The sequence below is a fragment of the Balaenoptera physalus genome (genome assembly GCF_965194825.1).
Source record: "Balaenoptera physalus genome assembly, chromosome: X".
Classification (NCBI taxonomy): Eukaryota; Metazoa; Chordata; class Mammalia; order Artiodactyla; family Balaenopteridae; genus Balaenoptera; species Balaenoptera physalus.
The window spans coordinates 17,899,775-17,911,947 of record NC_138903.1 but is presented as its reverse complement, the minus strand read 5'-3'; the positions used below and the strand labels follow the sequence as shown (position 1 = coordinate 17,911,947).

The 12,173-nt window shown below is 36.1% G+C and overlaps 1 protein-coding gene across 6 annotated transcripts in view; it reads left to right on the top strand.

Moving 5' to 3' along the window:
- Positions 1 to 12,173, top strand: part of RPS6KA3 (ribosomal protein S6 kinase A3) — a 108,609-nt gene that overhangs the window by 41,372 nt on the left and 55,064 nt on the right. Inside the window, exon 1 of one of the 6 annotated variants that reach the window (XM_082447081.1) lies at positions 4,924 to 5,327. The exons of the other annotated variants lie outside the window; for them this stretch is intronic. Coding sequence (XP_082303207.1) covers positions 5,289 to 5,327 — 39 coding nt within the window. The 5' untranslated portion in view covers positions 4,924 to 5,288. Of the gene's footprint in view, positions 1 to 4,923; positions 5,328 to 12,173 lie in introns of those variants that run through there. 6 annotated transcript variants of the gene reach the window in all.

The following is a 12,173-nucleotide window of genomic DNA, read 5'->3' as shown; positions in this document are numbered from 1 at the left end:
AATAGCAAGAGAAAGGATTTAAATTTAAATTCCAAAATCAGTGAATTAGAAAACAGGAAAAATAAAAAAAGCAAATGCACAACATTAGGAAAGCAAAACAGTATATAACCACAGATAGGAAGGAGATTAAAATATCATAATAACTGAAATATTTACAGATGAAATGATATAATGTCTAGGATTTGCTTCAAAGTAATTATGAGAGTGGGGGGCAGTGAGTATATGAAGCAAGATTGGCCATGAGTTGATAATTGTTATAGTTGAGTGGTGGGTTCATGAGGGTTTGTTATACTATTCAGTCTACTTTTAGATACGCTAGAAATTTTCCTTAAATTTGATTTAAAAAACATAATAGTATACTAAATATATCTCTATACTGATATGTAAGTCTTGCTGAAATATGTGGTTTTCTAAGAAAATCTAAACGATATCATTTAGGAAGGAATAGAAAAACTATGACTTTACCAATAGCAAGGGAGAAATTTAAGTTATTAAAGAACACGTACCGCCACAAACATCCCCTCGTCCCCCACCACTACAGTGCCAGGCCCCAGGCCCCAGTAGGAGAAATCTTGGAAACTTTCAAGAAATAGATTATCCTAAAGCATAGGAAAAAATTGTATCGCCTTCTAGTCCGTTTTATAAAGTTAGCATAGCCCTGAACATGAAAGTTAACACAGAAAAGGAAACTGTGCCACTTTATGAATACAGATACAAAAATCCTTTTAAAAATTTACAAATCAAATACAGACATATTAAAACTATGGAATTTTCCTAGGAATACAAGCATATTAGGACATCTATTGATCTATCAAATCAGTAGGTCAAAGGAGAGAAACTAAGTTTATATTAATAGATAATAAAAAGACATTTTATAATATTGAATATTCATTCTTCTTTTAGTGAAGAGGAAGTAGTCTGATATTAATGATTAAAATATGTCTAAAACCAAATATTGATATCATATTTGAATGATTTACTGAATATATTCCCAAGTCAGGATCAAGGTAGCATTTATTAGTGTTTGCTTTATGTTCCATAGACTATGAGAAATTTGAGTTTTATTCTGGGATGGGAAGCCATTGAAGAATGTGAGGTAGGGGTACGACCAAGCCTGATTTCTGTTTTAAAATTATTCTGGCTGCCATGAAGAGAAAGGATTGCACAGGAAAAATTTGGAAGGAGGAAAACCAGTTAGATGGCACTAGATGATAATGGTTTGTACTGACAGTGTCAGAGAAAATAGAAATAGACAGATTTGAGATTTATTTCAGAGATAAAATCAGTAGAATTTATTGATGGATTAAATATGAAGGGAAGGAAGTTAGATTAGAAAGGAAAAAGCCCGAAAGGACTTACAGGTTTGGGAGATTGGTATTGATGCCGCTGCCTAAAATGAGGAAGGTTAGCTTCCCATTACACTTGAAATCAAATCCAAATCCAAACTTCTTGATAGTCTGTAAGGCCCTGCTTAATGTGGCCCGAACCTACTTCCCCATTTCCTTCTCTTTCCTTGGTGTTCACCACATTCTAGCCACCAAGGTCTTTCCTTTGTGCTTTGAATTCATTAAGCCGATTCCTAATCTCAGGGCTTTTGCATTTGCTGCTCATTCTGTTGGAGGACTCAAGACCATGAGTCAGCAAACTTTGTTTATAAAGGGCTGGGTAGTAAATATTTTAGGCTCTGTGGCAGCTACTCAAGTCAGCTGTAGCCATTATGTAGGGAAAAAACCAGCAGGAGCTCTTATGTAAATAGACATGGGCATGACCAGATTTAGCCCTTGACTGGTCCTGCCTGGCTGTAGTTTACCCCTGCCTGAGGTCTTGGTGTGGTTCTCTCATTATTTTTTAGGTTCTTCCCGGAGGACAACTTGGCAAATACGTTAGGATCAAGAAACATTAAAATGCTGCATACTCTACCTCTAGAAATACAGTGCCACTTCCAGAAATTATTTCTAATAAATTGTGAATGTGCACAAAAGATGGGGACATCCCAGTGATATAGAAGATCAAATACCCAACAATAGGGGATTAGTATAGTAGAATGCTCTGCAGTCATTAATAATGCATTGAGGATGATTTAATAATAGAAAGTAGGGATCAGCAAACTGTACCTGAGACCTGCCCCATATTTTTGTAAATGAAGTTTTATTGGAACACAACCTCACCCATTCCTCTTCACGCTGCAGTGGCAGTGTTGACAGAGACCAATATGGCCTGCAAAGTCAAAAACATTTACTTTCTGGCCCTCTACAGAGAAAAAAGTGATAATATGTGTGCTATGGTCCATGTGTATATGTGTGTATATACAGAAAAAGACTAGAAAGCACCAACATAGTGGATTTTTTCCCTCTTTTGTTTTTCTCCTTTTTGTTTATCTTTATTATTTAAGTTTTCTATACTGGACATGCATAGTTTTTATAATAAAATTACTTTTCAAATAGTAAGGCAAATGATAAAACCAATAAGACAAAAATGAAAAACTAGCTGAAAATTTAATAAGAGAAATTTAAAGATAGTTAAAAGTTAGAGGCAGGAAAAAGGTTAGAGGCAGGAAAATATCAACAATAATATCTGGTTTCATGTGCACAACCACACAAGTAGTGTCCATTTCAGATTTCAGTATATGATACTCAATTGTGCAGCCATTATTTGAGTTCCTCCTATGTGCTGTTTGCCTGTTCTGAAGCTTAATCTGATAGGGACAGTGGGTTGTGCTTAAATACTAATAAATGCCATAAGCAATGTCCCTTCTGTACTCATACAAAATTGACAAAATATCCAAACATTTCTCATAGACACTGGGGTTTACTGCCAAAATATTTCTAAGCCTGACAAGACTCCTGGGATACCTCTGATACTTAGACATGGTATGGATATTTGAGCACACACAAAAGGAACACTGAGGCATTTTTCAGTGTTTCAACTGCTTATAATGAGATACGGGTTCGTTCTGGTTCGGAGATAGCTGACACCCAAGTAAAGCAGTTGCTCAGTGATATCTTGTATATAAGGGATTCTAATCATGTGAGCTAGTCTTTTAACTTTGTTTATGGTGCTTTTTGACGTAGAGGAGTTTTTGAATTTTATAATCAAACCTATATCAGTGTTTTCCTTTATGGCTTGCATTTGCTGAACAGGTAGCCAGATAGCCTAACATCTCCCTCAGATGTAAAGTGTCACATTCTTTTCTGTCACTCTGCTTATCTTTTATACAGCAGTACCATGCTGTTTTAATTAAGGTATCATTTCATCTGAGGGAGACTTAGTTCAGATTTTGGTATCTGAAATATTGCTTCATTTTTTAGGGGTAATATTAAAAAGCATAACTCACAGTAAAATGTGAATTGTTAACCTGAGCATCACTAGTCATTAAAGCCAATTTAGACTAATCCTTCAAATTCAAAAAAGGTTATTTGGTTGCTTCTGTTCTTAAGTATTACTTGAGTAAAATTGATGACTACTCTGTACAGAGACACTCCTGTTTTATTTTGTACCCCTTAATTGGTTCTGTAGTAACCATGATGTTTGCCTCTTCTTGACAGTCTTTTTTTTGAATAAATTTATTTATTTGTTTGTTTGTTTATTTATTTATTGGCTGCGTTGGGTTTTCGTAGCTGTGTGCAGGCTTTCTCTAGTTGCGGCGAGCGGGAGCTACTCTTCCTTGTGGTGTGTGGGCTTCTCATTGCGGTGGCTTCTCTTGTTGCGGAGCACGGGCTGTAGGCGCACGGGCTTCCGTAGTTGTGGCACGTCGGCTCAGCATTTGTGGCTCACAGGCTCTAGAGCGCAGGCTCAGTAGTTGTGGCGCACGGGCTTAGTTGCTCCACGGCATGTGGGATCTTCCCAGACCAGGGCTCGAACCCGTGTCCCCTGCATTGGCAGGTGGATTCTTAACCACTGCGCCACCAGGGAAGTCCCAAGCAGGTTTTTTTTTTATTCTTCAACTTGCGTTAGGTCATTTATAGAACATTGCCATAAAAATTTGATCTAGCAGGAAGAGCCCTGGCCTTTCCCATGGTACCTGTAGCACCTAATGGACCCTCTAATGTTTGCTCAATACAGGACAGCAGCACTGAGCTCCCATGATAGATAGCTCCGTCATCAAATACGTGCCTGCCTTGATCATAGTTCTTCAAGCTTGGAGCAAGCTTGGTGATTTTTAGAGGCTCTTCAGGTTTTGAAAATTCAGTGATTTTATTAAATTCGTATAGGGTATGTAGATTAACATTTGAGGGTTTTATTGGTTCCACATAGATTGTGTACGTTAAATAAAGTATTTTCCCACAGCTCTCGATGCTTCTGTCCTTTGGTTTTGTTTAAATGCCGCTATCTCAGTGATCATGTTCTGAATATTGGCATACTTTCAAAAATATTTCCCAAAGCAAAAATACCTTAGAATAACTTCTGGAAGCTATTAGAGGATGAAATGGAGTAAGGGATTGTCTGGTAGCTTGACCCCTCCTTCTTTTCCAGGTTGACTTCTTCAGTAAATGTTCCTTTTGCTCACTAATAGCCCAGGGAGTGGACTTTTTTTAATTTAGATTTTATCAGCTAGGAATGTGAGTTTTAACTGTGGGCTTTGACGTCTTTAACCTGGTTGATAATTGATGTTTATAGCCAATGTGAATTTAGATGTAATTCACTTTCATTGAAGACAGGAAGAATTTGTCCTTACATCACAATCAAAAAGCTTCTTGCATGTGGTCATTTTCTTCCCGTAGTTCGGAAACTCTTCCTCATTGACAGGGAACACCCATGACATGTCTATATATAACCTTAAAATAGTCTTGAAACTGCCCTTTGGAGTGTGTGTATAAACATTACGAAGGGTAAAATTTCACATGTGAATTGATGACTTGTTATTTTGATTGTGCTGACTAGTTTCAGTTGCTTTTAAAGTGTCGTATAGTTAAGAAATACCAGCATATCTCAGGATTCTGAAATAAAATAATGTTCGTTTCACGGGTTGTGAAAATTGTCTGGATTTCTGGGAACCAGGAGTACGAACATTTCAACAGGATTTTGCTATCAGCAAATCTGTTTTGGTTTCCTGTTCTGGCCTCTCTACCTATCAGCTACATTAGTGCCCTCGCCATTACGTTTCTCCTTTCTTTTACCACAGGAAAATTGTCATGCCTCTTTCTCTAGCATTTCAGGACCCGCCTGACAGGAAATTTTCTAATTGCCGGAACAGCTGGTAGGGGAAAACTTTGCAGGGGCTTGGCCTTCCCTTTCTAACTTAAGTTTTACCGTTAGAAATTCTTTATCACCATCATGGTTTCATAGCCATGTTTAAATTTCTGTCTTTTCGTGTTCGCTCTATACAGGTAAGCTTTGTTCAACTTCTTTAAAGACTAAAATGTTTCGATTAGAGCTAAGTATAATTATACTAATTAAACAATTATTTCACTTTATATGTTCTTTTAAGAAGCTTTTCAAAATTCAAAACCAGTTCTTATAGAACATTTAAAGAATAATATTTCTGTCTACTAAAAGTAAGCCAGCTATTTATATTATCTATTTCAACTCTGTGTATTTTGTAAACTTATTTTACATTGCCTTTTTAGTGCTAAAGTAATTTTTAATCTTGTTAGTGTTTGTAATTTTGTATAATAAAACAGATGACTGTAACTCTCAGTATTGAACTAGGCGTGAACAAAATTGTGAACTTACTAATATTTAGGAGATTACTATGTAATAACAATGTAAGCAACATTTTGATGAGTAGGAGAATGTGTTATTTTAAACAGTCAAGAACTTAAAAACTGATTTTTGTTGAAATTGGTTCTTTTAGAAATTTGAAGTTTTTAATCAATTATATTTAGCTTTAAGCAAGTAATTTTATCTTACAGTAGGCACGGTTTTCAAAGCGTAACTTTGTTAAAATGTGCTTAGTGAATGATAATTTGCATTGTATTTAATCTAAAATCCTGCCAAAATCTACTTGATATTTTGCCATGAGAATTGTGCTATCCTGTTGCTCTTTAAAGGGAATTAAATTTGTTGATTGGGATTCCCAATTGGGAGAAAACTCAGTGCTCTTTCCAGCAGTTATTGAAAATATTAGTATGGAGAACCAGCAAAGCTGTTTTCTCAAACATAGATTCAAGAAGCTGGCCTAGAAAAAAAAAAAAAAAGAAGCTGGCCTAGAATACTCTCTTAAAGAATTTGGCTAAATGAAAAATTCTGAACGTATTATTCATTAGCAAATCAAGTAAATTGGATTTGGTCAAATTGTAATCTAGAATAAATTAAAATGTGGTTTCTCACCACAGCTTGAATAACAAGACTAATTATGTGTCACAGCCAAATAATTTTTATGTATCTTGATCATCAAAAAAAATTAACATATCTTTTTAAAATTAAAAAGTATATTATTGAACTATAATTATCTATATAGAAAGCGATGCTTTATTTACTTTACTTTTGGATTATATTTAAGAGGTAAATAAAATCTTATAATTTCATTTGTCAGGTCTTTTTTTTTTATGATAGGCCAAAAAATGGTTACATATCCATGAGTAGAAAATACTTATTTATTGGCTTTTACTAAGGAATATTTAAATATTTTATTTTGAGCTTCAACAATATTTTCTGACATTAAAAACATTTTAAAAAATACAGATGCCTTAAGAACACACTTCCTGACTCAAGGGAGGGGAGGAAAAAGGAAATTATGTATACAAGGCAGGGCATAATGCCAAATGTTGAATCATTCTTTAAAATCAATTAATGTCACCCAGTTTGTTTTCTTGATATTTGCATGTTACAGTATTAGGTTTTATATAACTCTGGTAAGCAGTGTCTGTTTCAGTTCCTTTTCTTTAATCCTTTTTGAAAACATTTTAAGAACAAAATTTTATTTTTTCCCTTTCAACTTGAAAAGGAAACATTGAGTTAATTTTTTCCCAGTAAGGGGTGAACCTCAAAGACCATTTAAGATGGAACCTATCGACCTTTTGTTGGTCCTGGGAAACAAATGAGGTGGCTTTCTCTGTGACTGGAGGAACAACGACAGATCCACCTGTCCATGAATTTTCTTCTGCCATTTTTCTGTGATGTCTAAAATGATACTCTTTACAAATTCCTAAAATTATAGTTGTTTTTTTGTTTTTTTTGTTTTTTAATTTTTGGCTGTGTTGGGTCTTCGTTGCTGCACGCGGGCTTTCTGTAGTTGCGGCGAGTGGGGGCTACTCTTCGTTGCGGTGTACGGGCTTCTTATTGCGGTGGCTTCTTTTGCTGCGGAGCATGGGCTCTAGGTGCGCGGGCTTCAGTAGTTGTGGCACGCGGGCTCAGTAGTTGTGGCTTGCGGGGTCTAGAGTGCAGGCTCAGTAGTTGTGGTGCACGGGCTTAGTTGCTCCGTGGCATGTGGTATCTTCCCGGAGCAGGGATCGAACCCGTGTCCCCTGCATTGGCAGGCGGATTCTTAACCACTGCACCACCAGGGAAGTCCCGTAGATTTTTTTTTAACTGAACTGACCTTGTTTTATCTATCAGGGTCATATCTCAACAAGTATTTACCCGATAGTACATCTTTGAAACCCTAGGTAAATTCCTAGAGAGCAGATACTCTTCTGTATCGCAGTTTTGCTAATACCTAGTGCAGTACCTGGCCCATAATCTGAATTGCCTTCTAACAAAAAGGAAAGAGCCTAAGAGAATATGTCATAGATCAGAAACACTTCCATCAGGACCAGGCAGTCAGGAAGAAGCAAAAGTACAAGAGCCATATTATTATTATTATTATTAGGTCTCTCCCCAAAACAGCAAAGATTTTGGTCTGTTTCATTTATTGTATATCTCAGACAGCTAGAAGAGTGCCTGGCATGTATTAGGTGTTCAATAAATGTATGTTTAAATGGATGAACGAATGAATTACCATTCATAGCTTGAGAGTATTGAACACCTCTGAGTTTGGCAACTGTGAGTACCAAATGTCTGAAAGTGCTGGGAGTGTAGATGACGGATACAGGGTTGTGATGTAGACCAGCTGGCAGCCTCACAATTTTGCCTACAGGTAGACCTTTATCTAGCAAATAAACGTAGACTTTGTAAAAGTAAAAATATGGAATTTTTTATAACTTTTTAAAATACACAAAGTAAGTTTTTGTGGTAATGACTGGGCAGGTATCCATGTATCAGTTAAAGTACAGTTGTGCCAGAAAATGTAAAAATGTGAGCCTCACAGAGTAATTATAATGGATATAACTTACATCTCTGCTCTACTTCATTGATAAAATTCTTTTTCCATAAAATTACAGTTGCTTCACTGTGTACTTACAGGCAAAAACACAACTTTACAAACTATCAGACTGTAGTTCTGTGTTGTAATGTGACAGATTTATTTCAGTAACAGGTGATTTAGTGACCTAAGGTAGGTTTGTCACATGCAAATATTAATCTGTCCTTGGTTATCAATGTCTTCAGAAATTCGATATCCCTCTCTGCATCCATCTCATTGGATTCCAGGTATGAGCTAGAAGAGCACATTGTTGCTTTCCTATCTGTTGTCCAAGATTGCCCAAGCATTAGTATTATGTCCTAATTGAACCTCAAATTCATTTCTAAAATATTCATGGTCCCATAACTTGGAAAGACTGGTGACATAAAGCACAATTTGGGGATCAAGATACCAATCAAGGATATTGTGCCTATTATGCTACTGTGACTTCACATATACATAAAAGTAGATAGAAAATGGTTTGCTGATATGATTAGTAAAAATTTCAACTGGGAAGGAGCAGAAAAATGTGTTGGGGATAGTTTTTGCAAGTTTTTGCAACTTGGGCCATAGGCATTGATCTTTTCTCTCCACCTCCGAGAACATTTTTTGTATCCTCTGCATCCCAATTTAGAAAAAAGATTTTTAAAAGTCTAGTTACTATCCTCAAGGAGGTTTGGAATGATTGCATCCATTTTGGGGAGGAAGAGGTAGGGAGTGGAGGAAGGTGCTATTTAAAAAAAGAAAGAAATATTGAGAAAAGAAGCACTTGAAGATTTATTTTAAAATAAGATTTGCCAGGATAAAAAATTCAGTATGGGGGTGGGAAAATAAAGTCAAGGACGTCTCTCAGAAAAGAGACAGAAAATAGGAGAAAAAAAGATGAAAATTAAATTCCAGACATACAATATCCAGCTAATAGAGTTGTTGCAAAAAGAGAAACCCTGAAGAGTGGCTGGAAGGAAATTATCAAAGAAATGTCAGAATTCCCCCAGAGGTAAAGAATTCACGTCTTTAGATTATAAAGGTTCACCAAGCATCTAGCATTCTGAAGGAAAGGAGACCATATTTATCTCACTTAGTGTGGAATTTAAGAAATACAAGGACAGAAAATTCTTAAAGCTTCCAGAAAGAAAAACCAGGTCACGTACCAAAAAGTGTATATCAGGCTAGCATCATCCAGCTCATCAGCAGTGCTGACTGCTAGAAGACAGTGGACGAATGGCGCCAACATTCTTGAGCAAGATTATTTTTATTCTAGAATTTGGTAGCAAGCCAAATTATACAAATGTGAAGACAAAATAGAGACATTTTCAGATGTGCAAGATCCAGAAAGTTTTCTTCCACATCACCTTTCTTAGGAAGTTACAAGGGAGTAGTCTAAGAAAGAGAGAGACATGGGAAACTGAAAATAGTGGATTCAACCAGGAAAGCACTGAAGATATATCCCGAGATAATATCTACGCAGCAAGGCCTAGAGAACAACCCATCCTAATGGGAGGGTAAGAGAGAGCTCTCAGAAGAATGGAAAGTATGGTAAAAATCTAAGATTTCAAGTCCCCTTGGATTGTCCCAGAAGTCACTGTTAGGGGCCCATATGAAAGGAAATTTAATATACTTCCTAGCCTGCGTTTGAGCAATATATTGTCATGAAAATGCTGCTGCTTATATAGGCTTTCAGCTTTTAGAATCAAGCTGTAGGGAGAGCATGAAGGATTTGGTTGTGGTTACAGGAGAGAATGTTAATTTTCTTAATATTAATAACCTTAAATATTAATAAAAATAAGCTATTAGCAGGTGGGGGGAAGTTTGAGGGAAAGAATGTATGGGCACTATTACCCTCCTTTTACAAAGTGAAGAGTTAGGATTCTGTCTAAAACTTATAGAAAAAACAAGAGGTTTCTGTGAAATTAATATAATTATCAAACAGTGGGGAGGAAGGTGATGGATGGAAGGGGCATAATATAAGTAAGTCCCTCATCTTATTTTTAAATCAATAGGTATTGTCTTAAAGTTAATAAACTAAGAAATGATCAAAGTAAGTGCAGAAAGAATTAAATTTTTTTTAAAGCTTAGGTATGGGGGTGAGGAGAGACTTGCTTTTCACCATAAGCTATTCTACCACTATTTGATTTGTTACCCATGTGCATGTATTACTTTGATTTTAAAAACAAAAAATTTAGGGAACAGGAAATAACCCAAGTTGACAGAAGGCTACGTGTAAGGGAATGTTGGGAAATAATACCAGAAAAGCAGGTTGAGGCCATATTGTAGAAGGCCTCCAATGCCAAGGTAAAGCAGTGCATTTAATTTGGAAAAACTTGGAGGAGTTTTTGAGCAGTCTGGTCATGTAACTGGAGCTGTCTACTTTCAGAAAATGAATTTGTCAGGAGGATGGATTGGAGTGGCGGTGGCAGAAAGGGGCATTAGGAGTGACCAAGCTAGTTTCAGTTTCCTACAGGAAAGGTAATGAAGGATTACAGCAGGACGATGTTACTGGAAATAGAATGAAAGGTATTCCCAGCACCATGCTTGATACATAATAGGTGCTTAAGTGTGTTTATTGAATGAAGGGATCAAAGGGAGACTCTACATTTTTTAGTAATTTTTTGACATGAAAGGAAGGATAGTCATCAAAGATGAAATCTTTCTTGAATAGTAACTGCTGTTTATTTTGAGATCCATGGCCTGATTGTAGCTCACACTGTGAGAGTAAGGCTTGATGCTGTATGCCTCTGACAAAATGCAGAACGGTTATAATTCAGTAGTCCTTCCTTGCCTGTGTTGCATCTTTATTTGTGACAGACAATTGTAGTAGGTATTTGCTATGAAATATAAGATGAAATAATGTTGCAGCCTAATAAATTACATCCCACTTAACCCAAGAAAGAAAAGTGGTAAAATATATAGAACATTACAGGGTATAGTTCTTCACAGCGTCATGATATAAGGGCATAAATGGCCGTTAGATTTCAGTTAGGCTCTTGAACAGTTCGTTTTTTCCCACAGGAGGCACACTGGCACATGCTGGAATCCAACCCATGAACTTAGCCTCATGAGTTCAAGTCTGTTATCCATTAGTCTTCACAGTTTGATGAGACAGCACTTTAGGGTACAGAAAAGAAAGAGGAGAACTTCTTTATAGTTTCATTTCCATGTATAATGTATATAATTTAGTAATACAAAAAGTATATAATTTATAAGTATATAATTTATAAGTATATATATAATTTAGTAATACAAAAAGTATATATAAGCCAATAAGTATACAAATATTGGGTATATGCTATCTTTTTTTAATTAATAATGGTGTACTACCAAAAGTTCAGAGACCACTTCACTAATCAGTTTAGCTAACTGACCTAAGAGATACAGACCAGTTACAAAGACCAGGGGAATAAGTCTGTATGTTCCTGTCATTGATCTTGGATGGGGAACCACCAAGAGCCTGTGACAGTCTCAATGTGGTGTAAAGCTAAGATCCTTGTTTTAGAAGTTGTTAGAAGTCAGAAAACCTGGCATTGGGCCCTAAATCTGCCAGCTACTAGCTTGTGATCTTTACTTGATCTCTTTAAACTTCAGACTGTAGAATATTCAGACTATTTTACTTTTAAAATTTCTAATGGTGAATGGGGGAGTCTGTAGAGAGTTCTGAAATGTTTTTGCTTGCTTTGGGGTATACTCTGTGTTATCATCAGCCCTCTCTAATACTGATATGTAGTCAAAAGATTTGCATGAAGCATTAATAGAAAAGGTGAAAAAACACCTAACCCGGGCTTGATACATGTTAGGTGTTTAATAAATATTTGCTGGATTTTAATCTAAATCTTTCTTACTTAATCAATCCCACATATACATTGTTCTTTGAAAGTTTATTTTATTTTTTTTAAAGAATTTGGTAATTTGCTTCCTTTCTTTCCTAATGCGCCTAGGAACAGCTATCACTCTCAAG